This window comes from Papio anubis, chromosome 7 (genome assembly GCF_008728515.1).
Source record: "Papio anubis isolate 15944 chromosome 7, Panubis1.0, whole genome shotgun sequence".
NCBI lineage: Eukaryota > Metazoa > Chordata > Mammalia > Primates > Cercopithecidae > Papio > Papio anubis.
Window position 1 is genome coordinate 117,056,972 of NC_044982.1, and position 20,588 is coordinate 117,077,559.

Consider the following 20,588-nt stretch of genomic DNA (forward strand, 5'->3'; position numbering starts at 1 on the left):
AAAATTTAGCCAGGCAAGGTGGCGCACACCTGTAGTCCCAGCCAGGTTGAGGTGAGAGGATCACCTGAGCCAGGGAGATGGAGGGTGCAGTGAGCCAAGATCATGTCGCTGTACTCTAGCCTGGGCGACAGAACAAGACCCTGTCTCAAAAAAACAAAACAAAACAAAACAAAAAACAAAAAAAGGGAAGTAACTGAAAGTATTTCTTATTATTATTTTTTTAATAGCACATCATCCTTATATGTTAAAGGATGAAATAAATAAGGGAAATATTGATGACACATGAGAGTGGTTTTTTTGGGGGGCATATAACTAACTAATGAAGATGATAAGAAATAGGTTTTATCAGCCCTGGAAAGTGTGTGGGGCATATTTTCTCAGTAGAAGACAGGAATGGAATAAGATAGATGAGGTAAAGATAGGAATAAATTTTGAGTTGGAGAAGCCATTTGAAGGAAATCACTATTTTCTCAGTGAGGTATAAAAGTTGAAATCATTCTTCTAGAAGTGTGATATACTGTATATGAGGTTTGAGAAGATGGGAAGAAAATGCAGAATACTTGTAAGGAATGCAATAAATAAGGTTAGGTAAAAAGATACAGTGGTAGCATTGAAGGACAAAGGGAAGCTGAATAAAATTTGTAGTGGTGCCTAGTTGTATAATTTTGTTAAATTTACTCAGCAAGTCGGGGGAAGGATTCTTTTATTTCTCTTGCCAAACTCCCTTCTTCCCACCTTGTGGGAGGGAGGGAGTCAGAACCTAGAATTCCTTGAAAATATATGTCTATCTCTTTAGTTGGTTTCTCTCATCATTTTCTTGGTTTTATGTAATTTCTCTGTTTATCCATCTTCTTACTGTTTTTAACAAATTTAACAAAATGTTTGCTCCATTGTTGGAATTCTTTCTTGTTTTTGCTTTATCCTTAAGAAATTTTGGGTACAGGGCAATTAGATTTGCATGATTATTCTGTCTTAATCCAGTCTTTGTTAAGTATAAGGAAAGAACTTGGTTCTAATCACAATTTCTTTAAAAACATTTGAGACAGCAGGGGAAACATTTTTCTTTCTACTCTTTGGATTTTTGTATAATAAAACATTGAAATATATGTTTTTTTGGCAAGTTACTATTTTTAGAAAGTGCCTAAATTTGGACAATGAAACTTAATATTATGTGGTCTCAATGAAACTGTTGCTGTGCTAAGACACAAGTTAGTATTTTGTGTTTTAGAAGATGTAATCAACATGCTTGTTAAGCTTTTCTTTCTTGAACATCAGAAAGCAATGCATATTTACTTCTAAATATTTTGCATCTTTTATGTTACAGTTATTTTACCAAGAAAATGGTTTGCACGACTTTGAACATATACTATCCATGCTGATGGGACAGGATCCAATATGAATATAAATGATGGAGGAAGACGACGCTTTGAAGATAATGAACATACATTACGGATCTATCCTGGGACTATTTCAGAAGGGACAATCTACTGTCCTATTCCTGCCAGAAAAAACTCCACAGCTGCTGAGGTGATTGAGTCTCTTATAAACAAACTTCATCTTGACAAAACAAAATGTTATGTTCTAGCGGAGGTAAAGGAATTTGGTGGAGAAGAATGGATTCTCAATCCAACAGACTGTCCAGTTCAGCGAATGATGTTGTGGCCCCGAATGGCTCTGGAAAATCGCTTAAGTGGAGAGGACTACCGCTTTCTTCTGAGAGAGAAAAACCTTGATGGATCGATCCATTATGGTAGCCTGCAGTCATGGCTACGGGTAACAGAAGAACGTCGCAGGATGATGGAACGGGGTTTTCTTCCACAGCCTCAACAGAAAGACTTTGATGACTTATGTAGTTTACCTGATTTGAATGAGAAAACTCTCTTAGAAAACCTACGAAATCGCTTTAAGCATGAAAAAATTTATACCTATGTTAGCAGTATTCTAATAGTTATTAACCCATTCAAGTTTCTTCCTATTTATAACCCCAAATATGTCAAAATGTATGATAACCACCAACTGGGAAAACTTGAGCCCCACATTTATGCTGTGGCTGATGTAGCTTATCATGCCATGCTTCAGCGCAAAAAGAATCAGTGCATCGTGATTTCGGGAGAGAGTGGTTCTGGGAAGACTCAAAGCACAAACTTTCTTATTCACCACCTTACCGCTCTCAGTCAGAAAGGATTTGTCAGTGGAGTAGAACAGATTATTCTTGGAGCTGGACCAGTACTTGAGGTAAATATATAGAAATCTTGTTTTTGATTTTAATTTTAATTTTTATCCTTTGAGGTGGGGGGGGGTGCACCATTCCTGGAGCTATTGCAATACCAGATCAATGTGTGGAGTAGATCAAGCAAGATCCTATTCCATCTCCCTGCTTCAAAAACTCATTTAGAGCTGGGCGCAGTGGCTCGTGCCTGTAATCCCAGCACTTTGGGAGGCCGAGGTAGGTGGATCGCCTGAGGTCAGGAGTTCCAGACCAGCCTGACCAACATGCAGAAACCCGTCTCTACTGAAAATACAAAAAAAAATTAGCCAGGCGTGGTGGTGCATGCCTGTAATCCTAGCTACTCGGGAGGCTGAGGCGGGAGAATTGTTTGAACCCGGGAGGTGGAGGTTGTGGTGAGTCGAGATCATGCCATTGCACTCTAGTCTGAGCAACAAGAGCGAAACTCCGTCTCAAAAACAAAACAAAACAAACAAAATTGTCTTTGGATAGAAGACATTCCAGATATTAAACTGATAAAAACAAAACTACACTTGATCTTAGCCAGAAGGCTGAGAAGCTATAGAAATACTGTTCTTGCTACTCTGGGCACACTGCCTGCAGGGTAGCCCTGCTCCACAAGGAGCAGCAATTTAAAAAAAAAGAAAGAAAAATACTGTTCTTATTCTTAAACATATCTTTAAAAAATATTTGATAGATGTGAGAAGATGGAGTAAAACTAAATAGAAGTGTAGACATTATTTTTAGTAACCAAGAGGAACTGGAGGTGGGAAAGCAAAAAAGGTGGTGTGGAAGATTGAGGAGTGTGACAGTGGTAATTTTTTTTTTTAAGTGAGTGTCTTTGGGTCATTAATGATGCAAAGAAAGAGATGACTGTAGTCATTGTATATCCTCCTGTAAGGGGAGAAAGCAGAGGCAGGTCCTGTCTGTAACTGCATTGTGATGGTTGGTGAGAATATTTTTGCTGATGTATTTGTATTTCTGCAAGCTTAACAGCTGTGCCTAGCATTGAAACTTGTAATAATGTAGAGAATATGGAAAAAAATGTTTAGTTGTGGAATGTTTTACAAGTAATACCATCCAACGTCCAAAGGAAAGATAATACAGAAGGATAAGTACTCCACAATCTCACTTATATGTGGAATCTGAAAAGTTGAATGCATAGAAACAAAGAGCAAAGTGGTAGTTACTAAAGGCTGGGGGAATTGGAGAGATATTGGTCAAAGGACACAAATTTTTTAGTTATATAGGAGGAATAAGGTCAAGAGATCTGTTGTACATCATGATGACTATAGTAAGTAACAATACATTATATACTTGAAAATTTCAGGCCGGGCGCGGTGGCTCACGCCTGTAATCCCAGCACTCTGGGAGGCCAAGACGGGCGGATCATGAGGTCAGCAGATCGAGACCATCCTGCCTAACACGGTGAAACCCCGTCTCCACTAAAAAATAAAATACAAAAAACTAGCCAGGCTAGGTGGCGGGCACCTGTAGTCCCAGCTACTCGGGAGGCGGAGGCAGGAGAATGGCGTAAACCCGAGAGACGGAGCTTACAGTGAGCCGAGATCCGGCCATTGCACTCCAGCCTGGGTGACAGAGTGAGACTCCATCTCAAAAAAAAAAAAAAAAATTTCTTTCTTTTTTTTCTTTTGAGACAGAATTTCGCTCTTGTTGCCAGGCTGGCGCGCGATGGTGCGATCTCGGCTCACTGCAACCTCAGCCTCCTGGGTTCAAGGGATTCTTCTGCCTCAGCCTCCCGAGTAGCTGGGATTACAGGCATGCGCCACCACACCTGGCTAATTTTGTATTTTTGGTAGAGACAGGATTTCTCCATGTTGGTCAGGCTGGTCTTGAACTCCCGGCCTCAGGTGATCCACCTGCCTTGGCCTCACAAAGTGCTGGGATTATAGGCATGAGCCACTGCCCCCAGCCTATACTTGAGAATTTCTAAGAATAGATTTTAACTAGTCTCAGTACAAAAAATGATAAGTATTGTGAGGTAATACATAAATTAAGTAGCTTGATTTTGCCATTCTACACTGCAGACATATGAAAACATCATGTTCTGTACCATAAATATACGCAATTTTTGCTTGTCAATTTATAAAAAAAAAAGGAAAGGGAATATAGTGTTGGTTTTAGACCTGAAAGGAAAAGGTAATATTACTTAGTTGTCTTTTTAAAAGGTATTTTGTAGGTATAATTGAAATACAGTAAACTGTGTATATTTAAAGTGTACAATGTGATAAACTTTGACATGTATATACCCATGAAACCACCACAGTCAAGATACTGAACATATCCATTATCCCCAAAGTTTCTTCATACCTCTTTGTAATCCCTCTTTCACACTCCTTCCCATATACATCCCACCCGTATATGGGAAACCAGTTAAGTTCTTTCTGTCACTGTAGATTAGTTTGCTTTTTCTACCATTTTATGTACATGGAACCACATGGTATGTACCCTTTTATATTTGGCTTCTCCCACTTGGTATAATTATTTTGAGATTTATCCATGTTGTTGCATGTGTCAATAATACATTCCTTTTTGTTGCTAAGGTAATAGTATTCCATTGGATATCACAATTTTTTAAATCTGTTCACTTGTTGATGGATATATGGGTTGTTTTTAATTTTTGGCTATTACATTCAAGTTTATATAGACATACATTTTTTTCTCTTCAGTAATTATCTAGGAATGGAATGACTAGATCAGATGATAAGTATGTGTTTAACTTTTTATTAAGTTCTTTAATTTCTCTTGGCAGTATTTTATAGTTATTTGTGTACAGATCTTTTACATCTTTGGTAAGATTTATCTCTCAGTATTTTTGAGGATGTTATTATAAATGGTGTTCTACAATTTTCAATTGTTTGTTGCTAGTATATAGATATACAGTTGATAGTTACATGTTGATCTTCTGCAACCTGGCTAGACTTAAGTATTAGTGCCATTAACCTTTTTTTTTTTTTTTTTTTTTTTGAGATGAGGTCACCCTCTATTGCCTAGGCTGGAGTGTAGCGATGTCATCATAGCTCACCGCAGCTGCAATCTCCAGGCTCGAGTGATCCTCCCTCCTTAGCCTCCTGAGTAGCTGGCCTTATTGGCCTGTGTCGCTATGCTGGGCTACTTTTTTTTTTTTTTTTTTTTTTAAGTAGCGATGAGGTCTCACTATGTTGCCTAGGCTGACTGGTCCTGAACTCCTGAGCTCAAGTGATCCTCCTGTCTTGGCCTCCTAAAGTGCTGGGATAACAGGAATGAGCCACCACACCTGCCCACCCCCACACCAACTTTTTTATAGATTCCATTGGGTTTTTCATATAGTCAGTCATGTCTGTAAATAAAAAGTTTTTCTTCCTTTCTAGTTTGGATGTCTTTTTTTTTTTTTCTTGCTTGATTTCACTGGCTACTCCAGTATAATGTTGAATAGAGGTGGTTGAAAGCAACGTCCTTGTCTCGTTTCTAATCTTAGGGGAAAACATTTAGTTTTTAGCCATTAAGTTATAATGATAGCTGTTGGTTTTGTGTAAATTCTGTATCAAATTGAGCTTGATTCCTTCTATTCCTAGCTTGTTTAGATCTTTTTTCAGGAATGGATGTAAAAATTCATTCTGTCACGTGTTATTTCTGTGTCTTACTGAGATGATTTTTCTTTTTAACTTTGTTAGTGTGAATTACATCATGAGGGACATTGTTTTCTTTCTCATTAAAAAAATTTTTTTGAGAGTGGATCCCACTGTGTTGCCCAGGCTGGTCTCAATCTCCTGGGCTTCAGTGATTCTCCTGCTTCAGCCTTCCAAGTAGTTGAGATTACAGGCATGCACCATCATGCCTAACACTGTTTTCTTTAATGTCTTTTTTTTTTTTTTTTTTTTTTGCATTCTATCTTTTGCATTGATAGAACTATCAAGTCTCATAGGATGAATTGGGAAGTCTTTTCTCCTCATATTTTTGGAAGAGTTGTGTAGAACTGTTTTTTTTTTTTTTTTTTTTTTTTTACTGTCAGTGTTGGAATTCATTAATGAAGCCACCTGGAGTTGGTGTTTTTTGTGGGAGAATTTTAAACAAGGCTTCAATTTTTAAAGTAGATATAGAGTTATTCATATTACCTTTTTTTTGGGTAAGCTTTGGTAGTTTGTATCTTTCAAGAAATTTGCTTAATCTAAGTTACCATATTTATTGTCATAAAGTTTTATATAATAGTCCCTTATTGGGAACTGCTGCGGCTACCACCGCTGCCGCTGGCTCTGCAGCTGTAGGGGACCCGTGCTGGTATGCAGGTGAAAGGCACTCTTTGCCTGCTGAAAGTTCCCACGGAAAAACTACCGTCTCCTCAGCTCACCATGGTGTACGAAACTGATTTAACTACCGGAGATGCTGGGGCTTCCAGCACTTACCCTATGCAGTGCTCGACCTTGCGCAAAAGTGGCTTCATGGTGTTCAAAGGACAACCATGCAAAATAGTGAAGATGTCAACTTCCAAAACTGGAAAACATGGTCGTGCCAAGGTTCACCTTGTTGGAATTGCTATTTTCATGGGCAAAAAAAAAAAAAAAAAGATATTTGTCCTTCTGTTCACAACATGGGTGTTCCAAATATTCAGACACATGATTATCAACTGATACGCATTCAAGATAGTTGCCTTCCCCTGCCGACAGAAACCGATGAAGTTCCTGAGGATCTTAAACTGCCAGAAGGTGAAGTAGGCAAATAAATACAAGGAAAATACAATGCAGGTGAAGATGTGTCTGTCATGTGTGCAATGAGTGAAGAATATGCTGTAGCCATAAAACCCTACAAATAAATGGGAGCCTTGACCTCCCTGGCTTAAGCAATTCTCCCACCTCACCTTCCCAAGTAGGTGGTATTACAGGCATGTACCACCACGCCTGCCTTATTTTTGTATTTTTTGTAGAGACAGAGTTTTACCATGTTGCCCAGGCTGGTCTTGAGCTCGCAGGCTCAAGTGATCCACCTGCTTTTTGCTAGAATTATAGGCTTTTAAAGTGCTAGAATTACAGGCTTTTAAAGTTTTTAGTATGATCTCTGAGGTCATTAATTTTAGATCATTCTTCTTTTCTAATATATTTATTTAGTGCTGTAAATTCTTTCGTAGGTACTGCTTGTACTGCTATCCCACAAATTCTGATATATTGTGTTTTCATTTTTATTTAGTTTAAAACATTTGATAATTTCCCTTTTGATTTCTTTTTTTGTGACTTATTCTTTATTTTTTTGTTTCCTGCTGTAAAGCCATAATTATATAATCAGTATAGAAAGAAATGTATAAAATATTGTTGTAGAAAATACTGGGTTCTTCGGGAGGCAGAGATTGCAGTGAGCCAATATCATGCCATTGCACTCCAGCCTGGGCAACAGAGTAAGACTCCATACAGAGTAAGACTCCATCTCAAAAAAACGGAAAATACTGGGTTCTTGTCATATGACCAGGAAAGATTAGGCTCGCAGACACATAGAAGGGTGAGGAGTAAAATTATTGAATGAAAAAGAAAAACAACTCAGCAAAGTGAGATGAAGTCCTGCTAACAGACTGTCCACCTCACTGATTTGATCCCAGGTCTTCACACAGAAACAGGAGAGGCCAGGCTCCTCCCCGCTGCAAATGGCATAGACTTCACAAGTCTTCACTCTGTCTTCCTAGTGTGCGGGTTGGTTAGAGATTGTCCTGGAACCTTTTGTTAACTTGGCTGTCTTATTCTCCCCTCTAAAAATGTGCATCTAAGTGCCATTAGAATAAGGATAAGGATAAGGATGAAGACCGATTTTAACTGCCTCCTGCTGACAGGGGCCACTGTTTTGGAAAAACAGCAGTCAGATCTTCCTAGAGGCCTATCTACAGGTTCCCAGCTAGTTCCCAGTGGCCATTGTCCAAGGCTCCTAGTTGGATGACCGTTTGGAGCTAGATGGCCCAGTCAGGGCTATGTTCTGACATACTAATGTGTCCGTGCAGGTGGATGAGGTTATGATTGGTGGTCCACAAGCCTAGGGTAATGGAGAGACCAGGTTGCTGCTGCAGGTTCAGGGTCATTTCCCAGCTTCCAGGATGTCCTGGTATCTTAGCTGTGCATCTCCCAGGACCTGTAGATCACAGGGCAATGGAGGCTGTGACAAAGTCACCAGGGACACCCAAGGTGGAGGACGCAGAACAGCAGAGACAGATCCCCCCTACCACCCCCCCCCCCCTTTTTTTTTTTTTTTTTGAGACAGAATCTTGCTCTGTTGCCTGGGCTGGAGTGCAGTGGCACGATCTCAGCTCACTGCAACCTCCACTTGCCGGGATCAAGCGATTCTCCTGTCTCAGCCTCTTGAGTAGCTGGGACTATAGGTGTGTGCCACCAGGCCCAGCTAATTTTTGTGTCTTTAGTAGAGATGGGGTTTCTCCATGTTGGCCAGGCTGGTCTTGAACTCCTGACGACTCAGATAATCCACCCACCTCGGCCTCCCAAAGTGCCAGGATTACAGGCATGAGCCACTGTGCCTGGTCTGATTTCTTCTTTGAACCATGGGTTGCTTAGATTTGTGTTTAGTTTGTAAATATTTAAATCCTATCTGTTTTTTTTGAAACCTAATTATTTTATTATAAATATATATAAACAAAAATTTTAAAGACACTGAAAAATGTACAAATATACAACTGTATTTAAATTTTTTTCCTTAAAGTTTGTTTACAGCTATAAAGCAAAACAGATGTTACCAAATTAAGTACAAACGAAACTTCAAATCAGTGAACTTTAGATTAAGAGTATTACTTGAAAAGTATGGATGGTATTGTTTTGTTGAAATTAATTTGCTGCTCATGAGTGAATATAATACTTTCTAAAACAATGACATACTTATATGTGTCACTTTAGTTTCTTTCACATAACCAATTCTCAATAAAGATTTGTGAATTTAATTTTCAGGAAGGTGTAAATAATTTGAAATATTTTGATGTATCAGAAAACCAAAATCTGAAGTCTTTATCTTTGGCCCACTGCACGTTATATCTATCTAACCTCTGTATAGACTATATAGATAAATTTGGATTTCACTCTCCCTATATATAAATACATATCTCTACTTATATCTGTATTTTTACTTATAGGTAAATAAACATATATAGATTATGTATATATTTTAAGTTATTAAACTAATTATACATGCTATAAAACGCTCAATGCAGAAACGAATGAAGTAAGAAATGAAAGCCCTTTTGTACAAACATTAGGTTGCTGTAACAAAGGTCAAAACAATAAGGGATTAAAGAGGATAGACTCTTATTTCCCTCACATCATAATACACATGGTATCAATCTTGGGCCGATCTGGTTGATTGTGCAGTGATGGGCATGGGCCCCTTCTTTGTGACTCTGCCATTCTCAGTACATGGCTTCCATTTTAGTCTAAGATGGCTGTTTCCTTTTACCCCACTGATTTTTGGTTCTCATGAAGGTGCTTTTTTTGTGTGTGTAGTTGTTAAATTGGTGTACTTTTGTGTGTGGGGGAGCAGTCAGTGGATCTGTGGATCTGTTCCACATCTTGCTGTACCCCAATCCTGCCCTCTGAGATTCTGTCCCCTGTTCTTGATTTATAATTTAATTCTTTTGTGGTTAGATAACACTGTGTTGTATAACTTGAACTCTTTTAAAGTTATTGAGACTTGTGGCCCAGAACATGGTCTTTCATGATGGATATTTTTTGTGCATTTAAGAATTCTGTATTTTGGCCAGGTTAAATAACACTGTTGTATAGCTTGAACTCTTTTAAGTTTATTGAGACTTATGGCCCAGAAAATGGTCTTTCTTGGTGGATATTTTTTGTGCATTTAATAATTCTGTATTTTGGCCAGGTGTGGTGGCTCATGCCTGTAATCCTAGCACTTTGGGAGGCCGAGGAGAGTGGATCACTTGAGTCCAGGAGTTCAGGACCAGTCTAGACAACATGGGTGAGACCCTGTCTCTACAAAAAAATGGAAAAAAAATTAGCTGGATGTGTTGGTGTGCACCTATAGTCCCAGCTACTGAGGAAGCTGAGTTGGGAGGCTGAGATCAGAGAATTGCTTGAGCTCAGGAGGTTGAGGCTCCACTGAGCTGTGATGGTGCCTCTGCACTCCAGCCTGAGTGATAGAGTGAGACCCTGTCTCAGAAAAAAAGAAAAAAAAAAAAAAAGCTGATAGCCTTTGCCTAGTAAGTCCAACATCTGGGCTTTATCAGGAACGGTTGCTGCTTATTGCTATTTTTCATTTTCCCATGCCCATACTTTTGTATTTTTTTGCATGTCTCTTAATTTTTTGGTGAAAACTAGACATTTTTAAATAATAATAATGTTGCATCTCAAAATGAGATTTTCCCAAGGTTTGTGGTTTTTATTTTACTGTTGTTTGCTTGTTTCATGACTTCTCTGAACTAATTTTGTAAAGTCTGTTATATTTTTGTGCATGAGATCATCAAAAACTGTACTCAGTTATAGTGGTTAGTTATGATTAGACTTGGATTTCTTTAAATGCCTTGAAGTTAAGGCTTCTAGTCTTTACTATGAGGTTCTATGTGCTTGTTGGTTCACCCTTTCAGTACTCAGCCAAGCGGTTATCAACTCTGCGTTACCTTTTACTTCCTGCTTACAAAGAACCTCAAGTTCAAAACACAGGTCTCCTGTGTTTTGTGCGCATGGACATATCCTGGGCATGTGCAGTGCTGTGCGTGCTCATGGCCTTCCATATGCCCATGAATATTTCAGGTGTTTTCAAAGTCCCCTTTGTACATATTATTCACCAGCTTTTCCTTTTAAGTTGTTTGGGTTTTTTTTGTTGTTGTTGTTGCCCCATTCTGTTATTGCCACCTTAAGCATTTACAGTGTTTAAACAATTGCTTCTGATTGTTTTTGACAAACACACATAGTGATGGTGGGTGGGTGCAGTGGGGAGTGTGAAGAGGCTGTTTTCAGCAAGTGATTTCCAAGTAAGGTCAAGAAAGTCTTTATGGCACCACTGCACTCCAGTCTGGGTTGACGGAGTGAGACCCTGTTGCAAAAAAAAGTAGGGTGGGGGGCAGGCACCATGGCTCATGCCTATAATCCCAGCACTTTGGGAGGCAGAGGTAAGTGGATGGCTTGAGCCCAGGAATTCAAGACCAGCCTGGACAACATGGGGAGACTCACCTCCGCCTGCCATCTCTACAGAAGAATACAAAAATTAGCTGGGTGTGGTGGTGCATGGCTGTGTGCAGTCCCAGCTACTCAGGAAGCTGAGGTGGGAGGATTGCTTAAGTCCTGGAGGTGGAGGCTGTAGTGAGCCGGTATAGCACCACTGCACTCCAGGCGACAGAGTGAGATCCTGTCTCAAAAAAAAACAAAAAACAAAACAAAACATACACACTAAGAGATACACACAAAGAACTCTTTGTGAGTTTTTCCAGGGAAATGTCAGATAAGTCAAATTGTGATGATTTTCTTGGGGAACTGGAGTTTGGATGAGTTCCATCCCCGTTGAAGTGGCTTCTTGGGTGTCTTTAAAAAAAACCTCATCATTGTAGGATGTTGGTTTTTCTCTTCAGTGTGCAGCTAGAGAGAAAGGAGTAGTAATAGCACAAGTTAAAATGCCTGATTTTCCTAACCAAGACTCAGCTGTTTTTTCTTGATTAAATGCCACTGCCAAGGGTTCTTGAAATCCTTTGGTTAATTTCCAGAGTTCTTAAAAATTTGAGTTTGACAATTTTTGTCAGCATTCTTGTGCCTTTTATGAAGGAGAGGATGTTTAGAGGTCCTTACTCTGCCATTTTTGCTAATCTCACTCTCAATGATCTTTTCAAAAGATTTAAGTACTAAAAAATATTTTTTGTATTTACTTATGGGGCAACCATTTCTGCTGTTCTTCTTTCCTTATATAGATCCATGTTTTAATGAGATACCATTTTCCTTCTGCTCAAAGGACTTCTTTAATGTTTCTTTTAGTGCAGGTTAGCTTGTGATGAATATTTGCAACTTTGTATATCTGAAATTGTGTTTTTTATGCCTTCTATTTTGAATGACTGTTTTGAGGAGTTAAGTTTTTTTGAAATAAGTAATCTTATATTAAAATTCTATGAATTTTAAAACATTAATTTTTATAACCATCTGTGTACAATTCTGATACAGAATAGTTTCATTACTCTGTAAAACTCTTCTGATACTCTTTATCTTCATACCCTCTGCCCTGCCATACTTTCCTGACTCATGGGAATCACTTGTCTGCTCTCCATTGCTGCTGTTTTTGTTTTTGAGAATGTCATATAAATAGAGTCCTATAGTATGTAAAGTTTTTTATTTTTTTTGAGACCTGGGTTTCAGGCTGTCACCCTGGCTGGAGTGCAGTGGTACAGTCACAGCTCACTGCTGCCTCAACCTTCCAGGCTCAATCAAGTGATCTTCCCACCTCAGCCTCCAGATTAGCTGAGATTACAGGCGTGTGCCACCATGCTGGTCTAATTTTTAAAAACTTTTTGTAGAGATGAGTTCTCCCTATGTTGCCCAGGATAGTCTCAGACTCCTGACTTCAAGCAGTTCTCCCCCCTTGGCCTCCCAAATTGCTGGGATTACACATGTGAACCACCACATGTAAAGTTTTGAGACTGAGTTCTCTCATTCAGTGTTGTATCTTTGAAATTCATCCAAGTTGTTAAAATATGGCAGTTTATTTTACTTCTGAGTAATATTCCGTTATGTAGATGAATCACAGTTTGTTAAATCCTTCATTTGTTGATGGGCGTTTGGTTGTTTTCAAGCTTTGACTGTCACAAAGCTGATGATAATGTTTGTGCTTTGATGTGTATGTATATATAAATTTGTATTTCTCAATAGTAAATAGCCAGGAGTGGTATTGCTGGGTCATATTGTTAAGAGTGTGTTTCTCTGTGAATGTTTTACTTTTTGTTAGATTGTCTTCCAGAGTTGCTCTACCATTTTGCATTTCCACCAGCACTGTATGAGTGTTCTAGTTCCTCTGCATCCTCAGCAGCAACTTGGCATTGTCAATTTTTGTTGATTATTTTAGCCATTCTAATAGGTGTGTAGTAGTATCTCATTGCGGTCTTGACTGAATTTCTGTAATAGCTGGTAATGTTGAACATGCTTTCTCATGCTTATTTGCCATCCATATAACTTATTTGGTGAAGTATCTATTGCAAGCCTACCTCTCAAAATGGCCCTAAATGACTTTATGTAGTGATAAAAGTTGTGTTGCAATCACAGGTTAAGTAACAGGTAAAGCTTCTGATTGGCTGTTGACATTGTAGCCTTGGGCAGAATCAGAAGTGGCATATATGAAAATAGGAGTAGTACATCACACATTCATATTTCGTATCTCCAAGTCCATATTTCGTATCTCCATTCATTTAAATGTCAAATGCATTACATTTTGATAAAACTTATTTTCTAGGTTTTATCAAAATAATGCATTTGACATTTAAATTAATATTTCTTTGATGAAATTTATGTTTCTGTTTCTACATTTTATTAATCTGTGCTATGTGGTTTTTCTAAATTCCTTGTAAAAAATTTTCTATGGTGGAAAGGGAAAAAGCAGAATGAACAAACTATTCTAGGCATTCAGAACTCAGCAATGTCAAGTTTTTTTGTGTATATAGTTTGCAGATGGTTTGGTGATGGTTGAGAGCCTGGGGTCTTTTCCATGACTTACTAAGGTACAGTATAATCTAAACATAATTTTTATCTAAACATAAAAATCTGGAGATTTTTATGACTCTTTGCATTTACTGTTATCATTATAGAATAATTTCTTAAGACATAGTAAAATGTAATTTCACAGAAATTTAAATGCATGCATAGTAAGTAGAGCAGTGGTTGTCAGACTTTGGTTTACGTCTGAACCACTCGAAGGGGGTTTATAATAAGCACAGATTGCTGGACCTTATCCTCAGAGTTTCTCATTTAATAGTTTTGTGAGGGACCCAAGAATTTGAATTTCTAACAAATTTTCAGGAGGTGCTGATGTTTCTGGTCTCAGGACCATGATTTGATGACTACTTGAGTACAGATGTAGTTGCTGGGGCACAAGCTTCGTTGACCTCCTCACCGTGTCTTGTATGTGTGCGTGTGTCTATGTATATGTGCTCTGCACAGTTACAGTTTAGCACAAACAGCTTTGCATTTAGGGAGGTGTTCAGTAAATGGCTACTTTAGGATTTTGGAGTTAGAGGACATGCCGTTCCCATGAGATTATTATAGGAGAAGAAAAAAGCTCTGTAATGAATCATCTCTGTGTCTTTTCTAGTTTTGTTTCTTCAAGTATAATGTGAATGCTCAGGCTAGGGCAGTGGCTTCATTTTTTAAAAACATTTAAATGTTAAATTTCATTGAGCTATATTGAGCTATAACTTACAATATAATGTACACATTTAAAGTGTACAGCTCAGTGAATCTTGATAAATGTATATATCCATGTAACCTCCATCATAGAATTGAACAGTAGATTGTCTTTATCACCCATTGTGCCCCTTTGTAGATATTTCTCAATTCCACCCGGATTCCCAGATAACCACTGATATGCTTCCTGTTACTCTTGTTTTGCCTTTTCTAGAATTTCATATAAATAGATTATATGATATGTACTTTATGCCTGGTTTCTTGTGCTTAGCATAGTGTTTGTTGATATCATTAGTTTACTTTTATTCCTCGCCAGTATTCCATTCCTAGGTACGTACTTTGGGTGACAATTTAGGAAGTTTATAGTTCTTATTCTTTTGTAATGAGTACTCTAGCTTTGTTTTAAATAGGCATAATAAAGTATAGTACATTATGTACTGGAATTTCATTTCATTTATTCTATTTTAAAATTGTAACTATTTTGATGTAATTATTATTTTCCTAACTCCTTGTTACTTCAGTTTAGCAAATTTTTAAAAAAGTAAAAGTATAAATATATTAAGACTTTTTTTAGGGGGGCTTTGGGATGTGAAAGAGAAATCCAAACTGTAAAGAACATTAAGTTTTTAAAATTATGATTTATTTTGGCTGGGCACAGTGGCTCACACCTGTAATCCTAGCACTTTGGGAGGCTGAGGCGGGCAAATTGCCTGAGCTCAGGGGTTCCATACCAGCCAGGGCAACACATTGAAACCCCATCTCTACCAAAATACAAAAAATTAGCCAGGTGTGGCAGCGTAGGCCTGTAGTCCCAGCTACTCGGAAGGCTGAGGCAGGAGAATTGCTTGAACGCAGAAGGCAGAGGTTGCAGTGAGCTGAGATCACACCACTGCACTCCAGCCTAGGTGACAGCGAGACGGTGTCTCCAAAGTAAATAAATAACATAAAATACAATTATGGTTTATTTTACTGAATAGCAGAAAATAAAATCTACTTGGTCTTCTTTCAGTTAATTGCTTTTTTAAAAAATTTTACCTGAACCGTAAATGAGTCTGAACATAAAAGCAAATTGCCCTTTTACTATCTCTTCAGCATTTTGTCTCTGAGCTGACCTAAGCAGCTGACCTAATCCCCCCTCCAAAAAAAAAAAGTTTTTTAAGTGAAACTAATGAGAATTATTTATTTTGACAGGCCTTTGGAAATGCAAAGACAGCTCATAATAACAATTCAAGTCGTTTTGGGAAGTTTATTCAAGTAAATTACCAGGAAACAGGCACTGTACTTGGGTAAGTACTGCTACTTAGCAGGTGTAGGCTTCGGAGCATGTTTTAATTTTTGTCTTTACCCTTTTATAAACTATGTATTGTTCATTCCCAGACATGGTGTCAACATTAAAATTCTTCCCTATCAACTTTTTTCTTTTGGAAAAGTTCAAACCTCAGAAAAATTTTAAGACTAATGTAACAGTCACTCATACCCTTAACATAGATTTGTTAATTGTAGTCAATGTGTTGCATTTGCTTTCTGTATATTATGCATACATTTGCTCTTTTAAAAAATTGTTTTCAAGGCCGGGCACGGTGGCTCATGCCTGTAATCCTAGCACTTTGGGAGGCTGAGGTGGGTGGATCACCTGAGGTCAGGAGTTCAAGACCAGCCTGACCAACATATAGTGAAACCCCATTTCCACTAAAAAATACAAAAATTAGCCAGGCATGGTAGTGCAAGCCTGTAGTCCCAGCTACTTAGGAAACTGAGACAGGAGAATCTCTTGAACCTGGGGGCGGGGAGGTTGCAGTGAGCTGAGATTATGCCATTCTGCTCCTCCATTCTGGGTGACAGAGCGAGACTCTGTCTCTCAAAAAAAATAAATAAATAAAATATTGTTTTCAAGTTGGTATTTTCTAATCTACATTTTTCTATATAACCATATTATTCAAGAAATATAATTTTGTTACAATATTGTTTCTTATTATATAGTCTATGTTCAGAGTCCTCTGGTTGTGTGAGCAATATTCTTTACAGTTTTTTTATTAAATAGACTTTATTTTTTAGAGCAGTGGTAGCTTCATAGCAAAAATAAGAGGAAAAGTACAGCAAATTCTTACGTATCCCTTTAAACCCCCCCTACCACCACCCTTACCTGTGGTTTCACTTTATGCAGTTTCAGTTACCCAAAGATAATTGAGTATAGTACAGTAAGATGTTTTCAGACAGAGACCACATGCACATACATTTTATTACAGTGTATTGTTATAATTGTTCTATTATTTATTTATTTTGAGAAGGGTCTCAATCGCCCACTGGAGTGCAGTGGTGCAATCTTGGCTCACTACAACCTCTTCCTCCCAGGTTCAAGTGATTCTCCTGCCTCAGCCTCTAGAGTAGCTGGGACTACAGGCGTGTACCACCATACCCGGTTAATTTTTGTATTTTTTGGAGTGACGGTGTTTCACTGTGTTGGCTGGGCGAATCTTGGACTTCAGGCATGAGCCACTGTGCCCAGCCCACTTGTTTTATTTTATTATTAGTTATTATTAATCTCTTACTGCAGTGGTCCTCAGCCTTCTTGGTGCCAGGGACTGGTTTCGTCGAAGACAGTTTTTCCACAGACTGGGGGATGGAGGAATGGTTTCGGAATGATTCAAGCGTGTTACATATATCATTAAATTCTCATAAGGAGTGTGCAGCCTAGATCCCTCGCATGTGCAGTTCACAATAGGTTTGACATTCCTATGAGAATCTAATGCCGCCACTGAGCTGACAGGAGGTGGAGCTCAGCTTTGCTCAGTTGCTGGCCGCTCACCTCCTGCTGTGTAGCCCGGTTCCTAACAGGCCAACCACTGTGAGTCCATGCCCTGGGGGTTGGTGACCCCTGTCTTCTGTGCCTAATCTGTAAATTAAACTTTGTCGTAGGCATGTATGTATAGGAAAAAAAAACTCAGGCCAGGCACCCCTATAATTTCAGCACTTTGGGAGGCTGAGGCAAGCAAATTATTTGAGGTCAGGAGTTAAGAGACTCACCTGGCCAATCTTGGCTCCCTGCAACCTCTGCTTCCCAGGTTCAAGTGATTCTCCTGCCTCAGCCTCCTGAGTAGCTGGGACTACAGGCGCCCGCCACCATGCCCAGCTAGTTTTTTGTATTTTTTTTTTTTTTTTTAGTAGAGACGGGGTTTCACCGTGTTAGCCAGGATGGTCTCGATCTCCTGACCTCGTGATCCGCCCATCTCGGCCTCCCAAAGTGCTGGGATTACAGGCTTGAGCCACTGCGCCTGGCCGATAGTATTCTTTATACTTCTACACTGTCTCCAAATGTTTGTCTACCTTATATTAAACTTTATTATTTATATCAACCAATTTTATTTTTCTTGTAGTGCCTATGTTGAAAAATATCTACTGGAGAAGTCCAGACTCGTTTATCAAGAGCATAATGAACGGTACGTATTTTTATTTGTGTAATTAGATGAAGTTAACATTTGTATCATGCAGATTGACTTTTAAGGTCTTTGTGTATTATGACCCTTAATTCAGTTTACGTCATGCATAGCTTTATGCATAATTGCTATTTCTGTCATGGGCAGAACTTTGCAGTTTTTCAGAGGCTGCTAGGAGATCTTTATTTGGTATATAGAACTATTGCAAACTGTCAGAACAAGTAAGTAGTTTCTCAGTTGTTCCTCATTCCTCTTGGTGAGCAATGTACCTCGGGACTTTTCTCCCATTTCCTTAGTGTTCTTTTTCTAACTTGAGAAAAAAATTTTCAATAAAGCTCTTAATTTGATTGTATTACTTGAGGTATACAGGTCTTTAGAGATGATGTATGTGGTATCCCTCAGATGGAGAAATAAGATAGAGAAGTAAATTAATTATTTGTTTCATCCTGCAGTGAGATTTGGTTAAGAGAGGGTTTGACCTACATTCAAATATTGGATATGCCTTGGGCATCTCACTTAACTTCTCTGCTTCTTATTTATTTATTCCCATTTTACAGATGGAAAACTATTAGTAACTTTTTCTAACACATTTTAATGATGATGAAATAAGGGGATATAACTCTTACTTCCTTGGTTTTGGAGAATGAATGAGAGGTGAAGATCCAGTTTTTACAAACCAATTCTCTAGAAGAGTTTGTGAAGGATTGGGTTAATTCTTTAAACGTTTGGTAGAATTCACCAGCAAAGCCATCTGGTTCTGACTTTTATTTGTGTGAAGTTTTGATTATTAATTCAAACACTTCAGTTATTATAGATCTGTTCAGACTTTTTGTTTCATCTGTAGTCAGATTTGGTAGTTTTTATCTTTGCAGGAATTTGTACATTTCATCTAGGTGGTCTAATTTGATGCCAAAAACTTGTTTTATAGTATCCCTTACAGTCTTTTTTGTTTATGTAAGATTGGTAGTAATGTTCCTCTTTCATTCATTCCTGAATTTGATTCTCTGTTTCTTTCTGTGTCTGTCTCATCAGTTTAAAGTTTAATTTTGAAGATCTTTTCAAATAACCAGTCTTTAGTTTCATTGATGTTCTCTCTTTCCTTTTCCTATTTCATTTATTTCTGCTCTGATGCTTATTATTTCCTTTATTCTGCTTGCTTTGGGTTTAGTTTGCCTTTTTTTTCTAGTTTCTTAAGGTGGATGGTTAGGTTATAGATTTGAGATCTTTTTTATACGGGTTTACAGTTATAAAGCCCCTCTAAGGACTGCTTCAGCTGTTTTCCAAGTATTGGGTAGTGTTTCGTTTTTGTGCATCTTGGAGTGTTTTATAATTTTGCTTGTGACTTCTTTAACCCACTGGTTACTTAGGAATGTGTTGTCAAATTTCCATGTATTTGTATTTTGGAAATGTGATTTCTTATTTCACCGCAAAGTGTTTGGAGTAGTTGTATGATTTCAGTCTCCTTAAATTATTGAGACTTGTTTTGTAGTAGACTACACATGGTCTACCCTGGAGGATACTCCATGTGGACTTGAAAAAACATATCCTCCTTATGTTGGCTGGAGTGTTCTATAAACATGTGTTAGGTCTAATTGGTATATAGTAATTTTGAAGTCCTCTTTTTCTTGTTCATCTTCTGTCTGATTACTTTCTTCAATATTGAAAGTGGAGTATTGCAGTCTCTCAGTATTATTGTTGAATTGTGTACTTCTTCTCTTAGTTATGTCAAGTTCTTTTTGTGGCCAGGTGCACTGTCTCACTCCTGTAATCCCAGCACTTTGGGAAACCAAGGCAGGTGGATCATTTGAGATGAGGAGTTTTAGACCAGCCTGGCTAACATGGTGAAACTAAAAGTACAAAAACTAGCCAGGTGTGGTTGCATGCGCCTGTATTTCCAGCTACTTGGGAGGCTGAGTCAGGAGAATCACCTGAACCTGGAAGGTGGAGGTTGCAGTGAGCCGAGGTCTCACCACTGCACTCCAGTCTGGGTGGCAGTGCAACACTCCGTCTCAAAAAAAAAAAAGTTCTTTTTGCTCAATGTTTTTTTGGGCTCTGTTCTTAGACACACATGTATATATTTTAAATTGTTATATCTTCTTGATGGATTGGCCCTTTTGTCATTATAAGATGGCCTTCTTTGTCCCTAGGAGCAAGTTTGGTCTTTAACTTTATTTTACCTGGTATTAGTAATAATTAGTAATTATTGTTTTATCTGGTATTCTCTAGCTTGCTTTTGGATACTGCTTGCGTGATATCTTTTTTTTCCTCATCTTTTTATTTTTAACCTATTTGTGTCTTTGAATCTAAAGCTTGTCTCTTGTAAACAGTGTGTAGTTGGACCATATATTTTGTTTTTATCCATTCTGCCGTTTATCTACCTTTAGAATAGAGCGTTTAATGTACTTAATGTAATTATTGATAAGGTAGGATTATTAATACCATTTTGCTGTTTGTTCTCCTTATGTGTTAACGATTTTTTTTCTTCTGTTATTCTATGCCTGCCTTCTTTTGCATTAAATAAATGTTTTCTAGTGTACCATTTTAATTTCATTGGCATTTCTTTTT

The 20,588-nt window shown here is 38.1% G+C and overlaps 1 protein-coding gene and 1 pseudogene across 11 annotated transcripts in view; one reads left to right on the forward strand and one right to left on the reverse strand.

Moving 5' to 3' along the window:
• Positions 1–20,588, forward strand: part of MYO9A (myosin IXA) — a 301,131-nt gene that overhangs the window by 66,455 nt on the left and 214,088 nt on the right. For all 11 annotated transcript variants that reach the window (XM_031669215.1, XM_021941798.1, XM_031669218.1 and 8 more), the window contains exons 2-4: positions 1,325–2,235; positions 15,781–15,875; positions 17,964–18,026. In XM_031669215.1, the coding sequence (XP_031525075.1) occupies positions 1,396–2,235; positions 15,781–15,875; positions 17,964–18,026 (998 nt within the window). In that variant the 5' untranslated portion in view covers positions 1,325–1,395. The remainder of the gene's footprint in view (positions 1–1,324; positions 2,236–15,780; positions 15,876–17,963; positions 18,027–20,588) is intronic.
• LOC116276228 lies at positions 2,618–2,790 on the reverse strand (annotated as a pseudogene).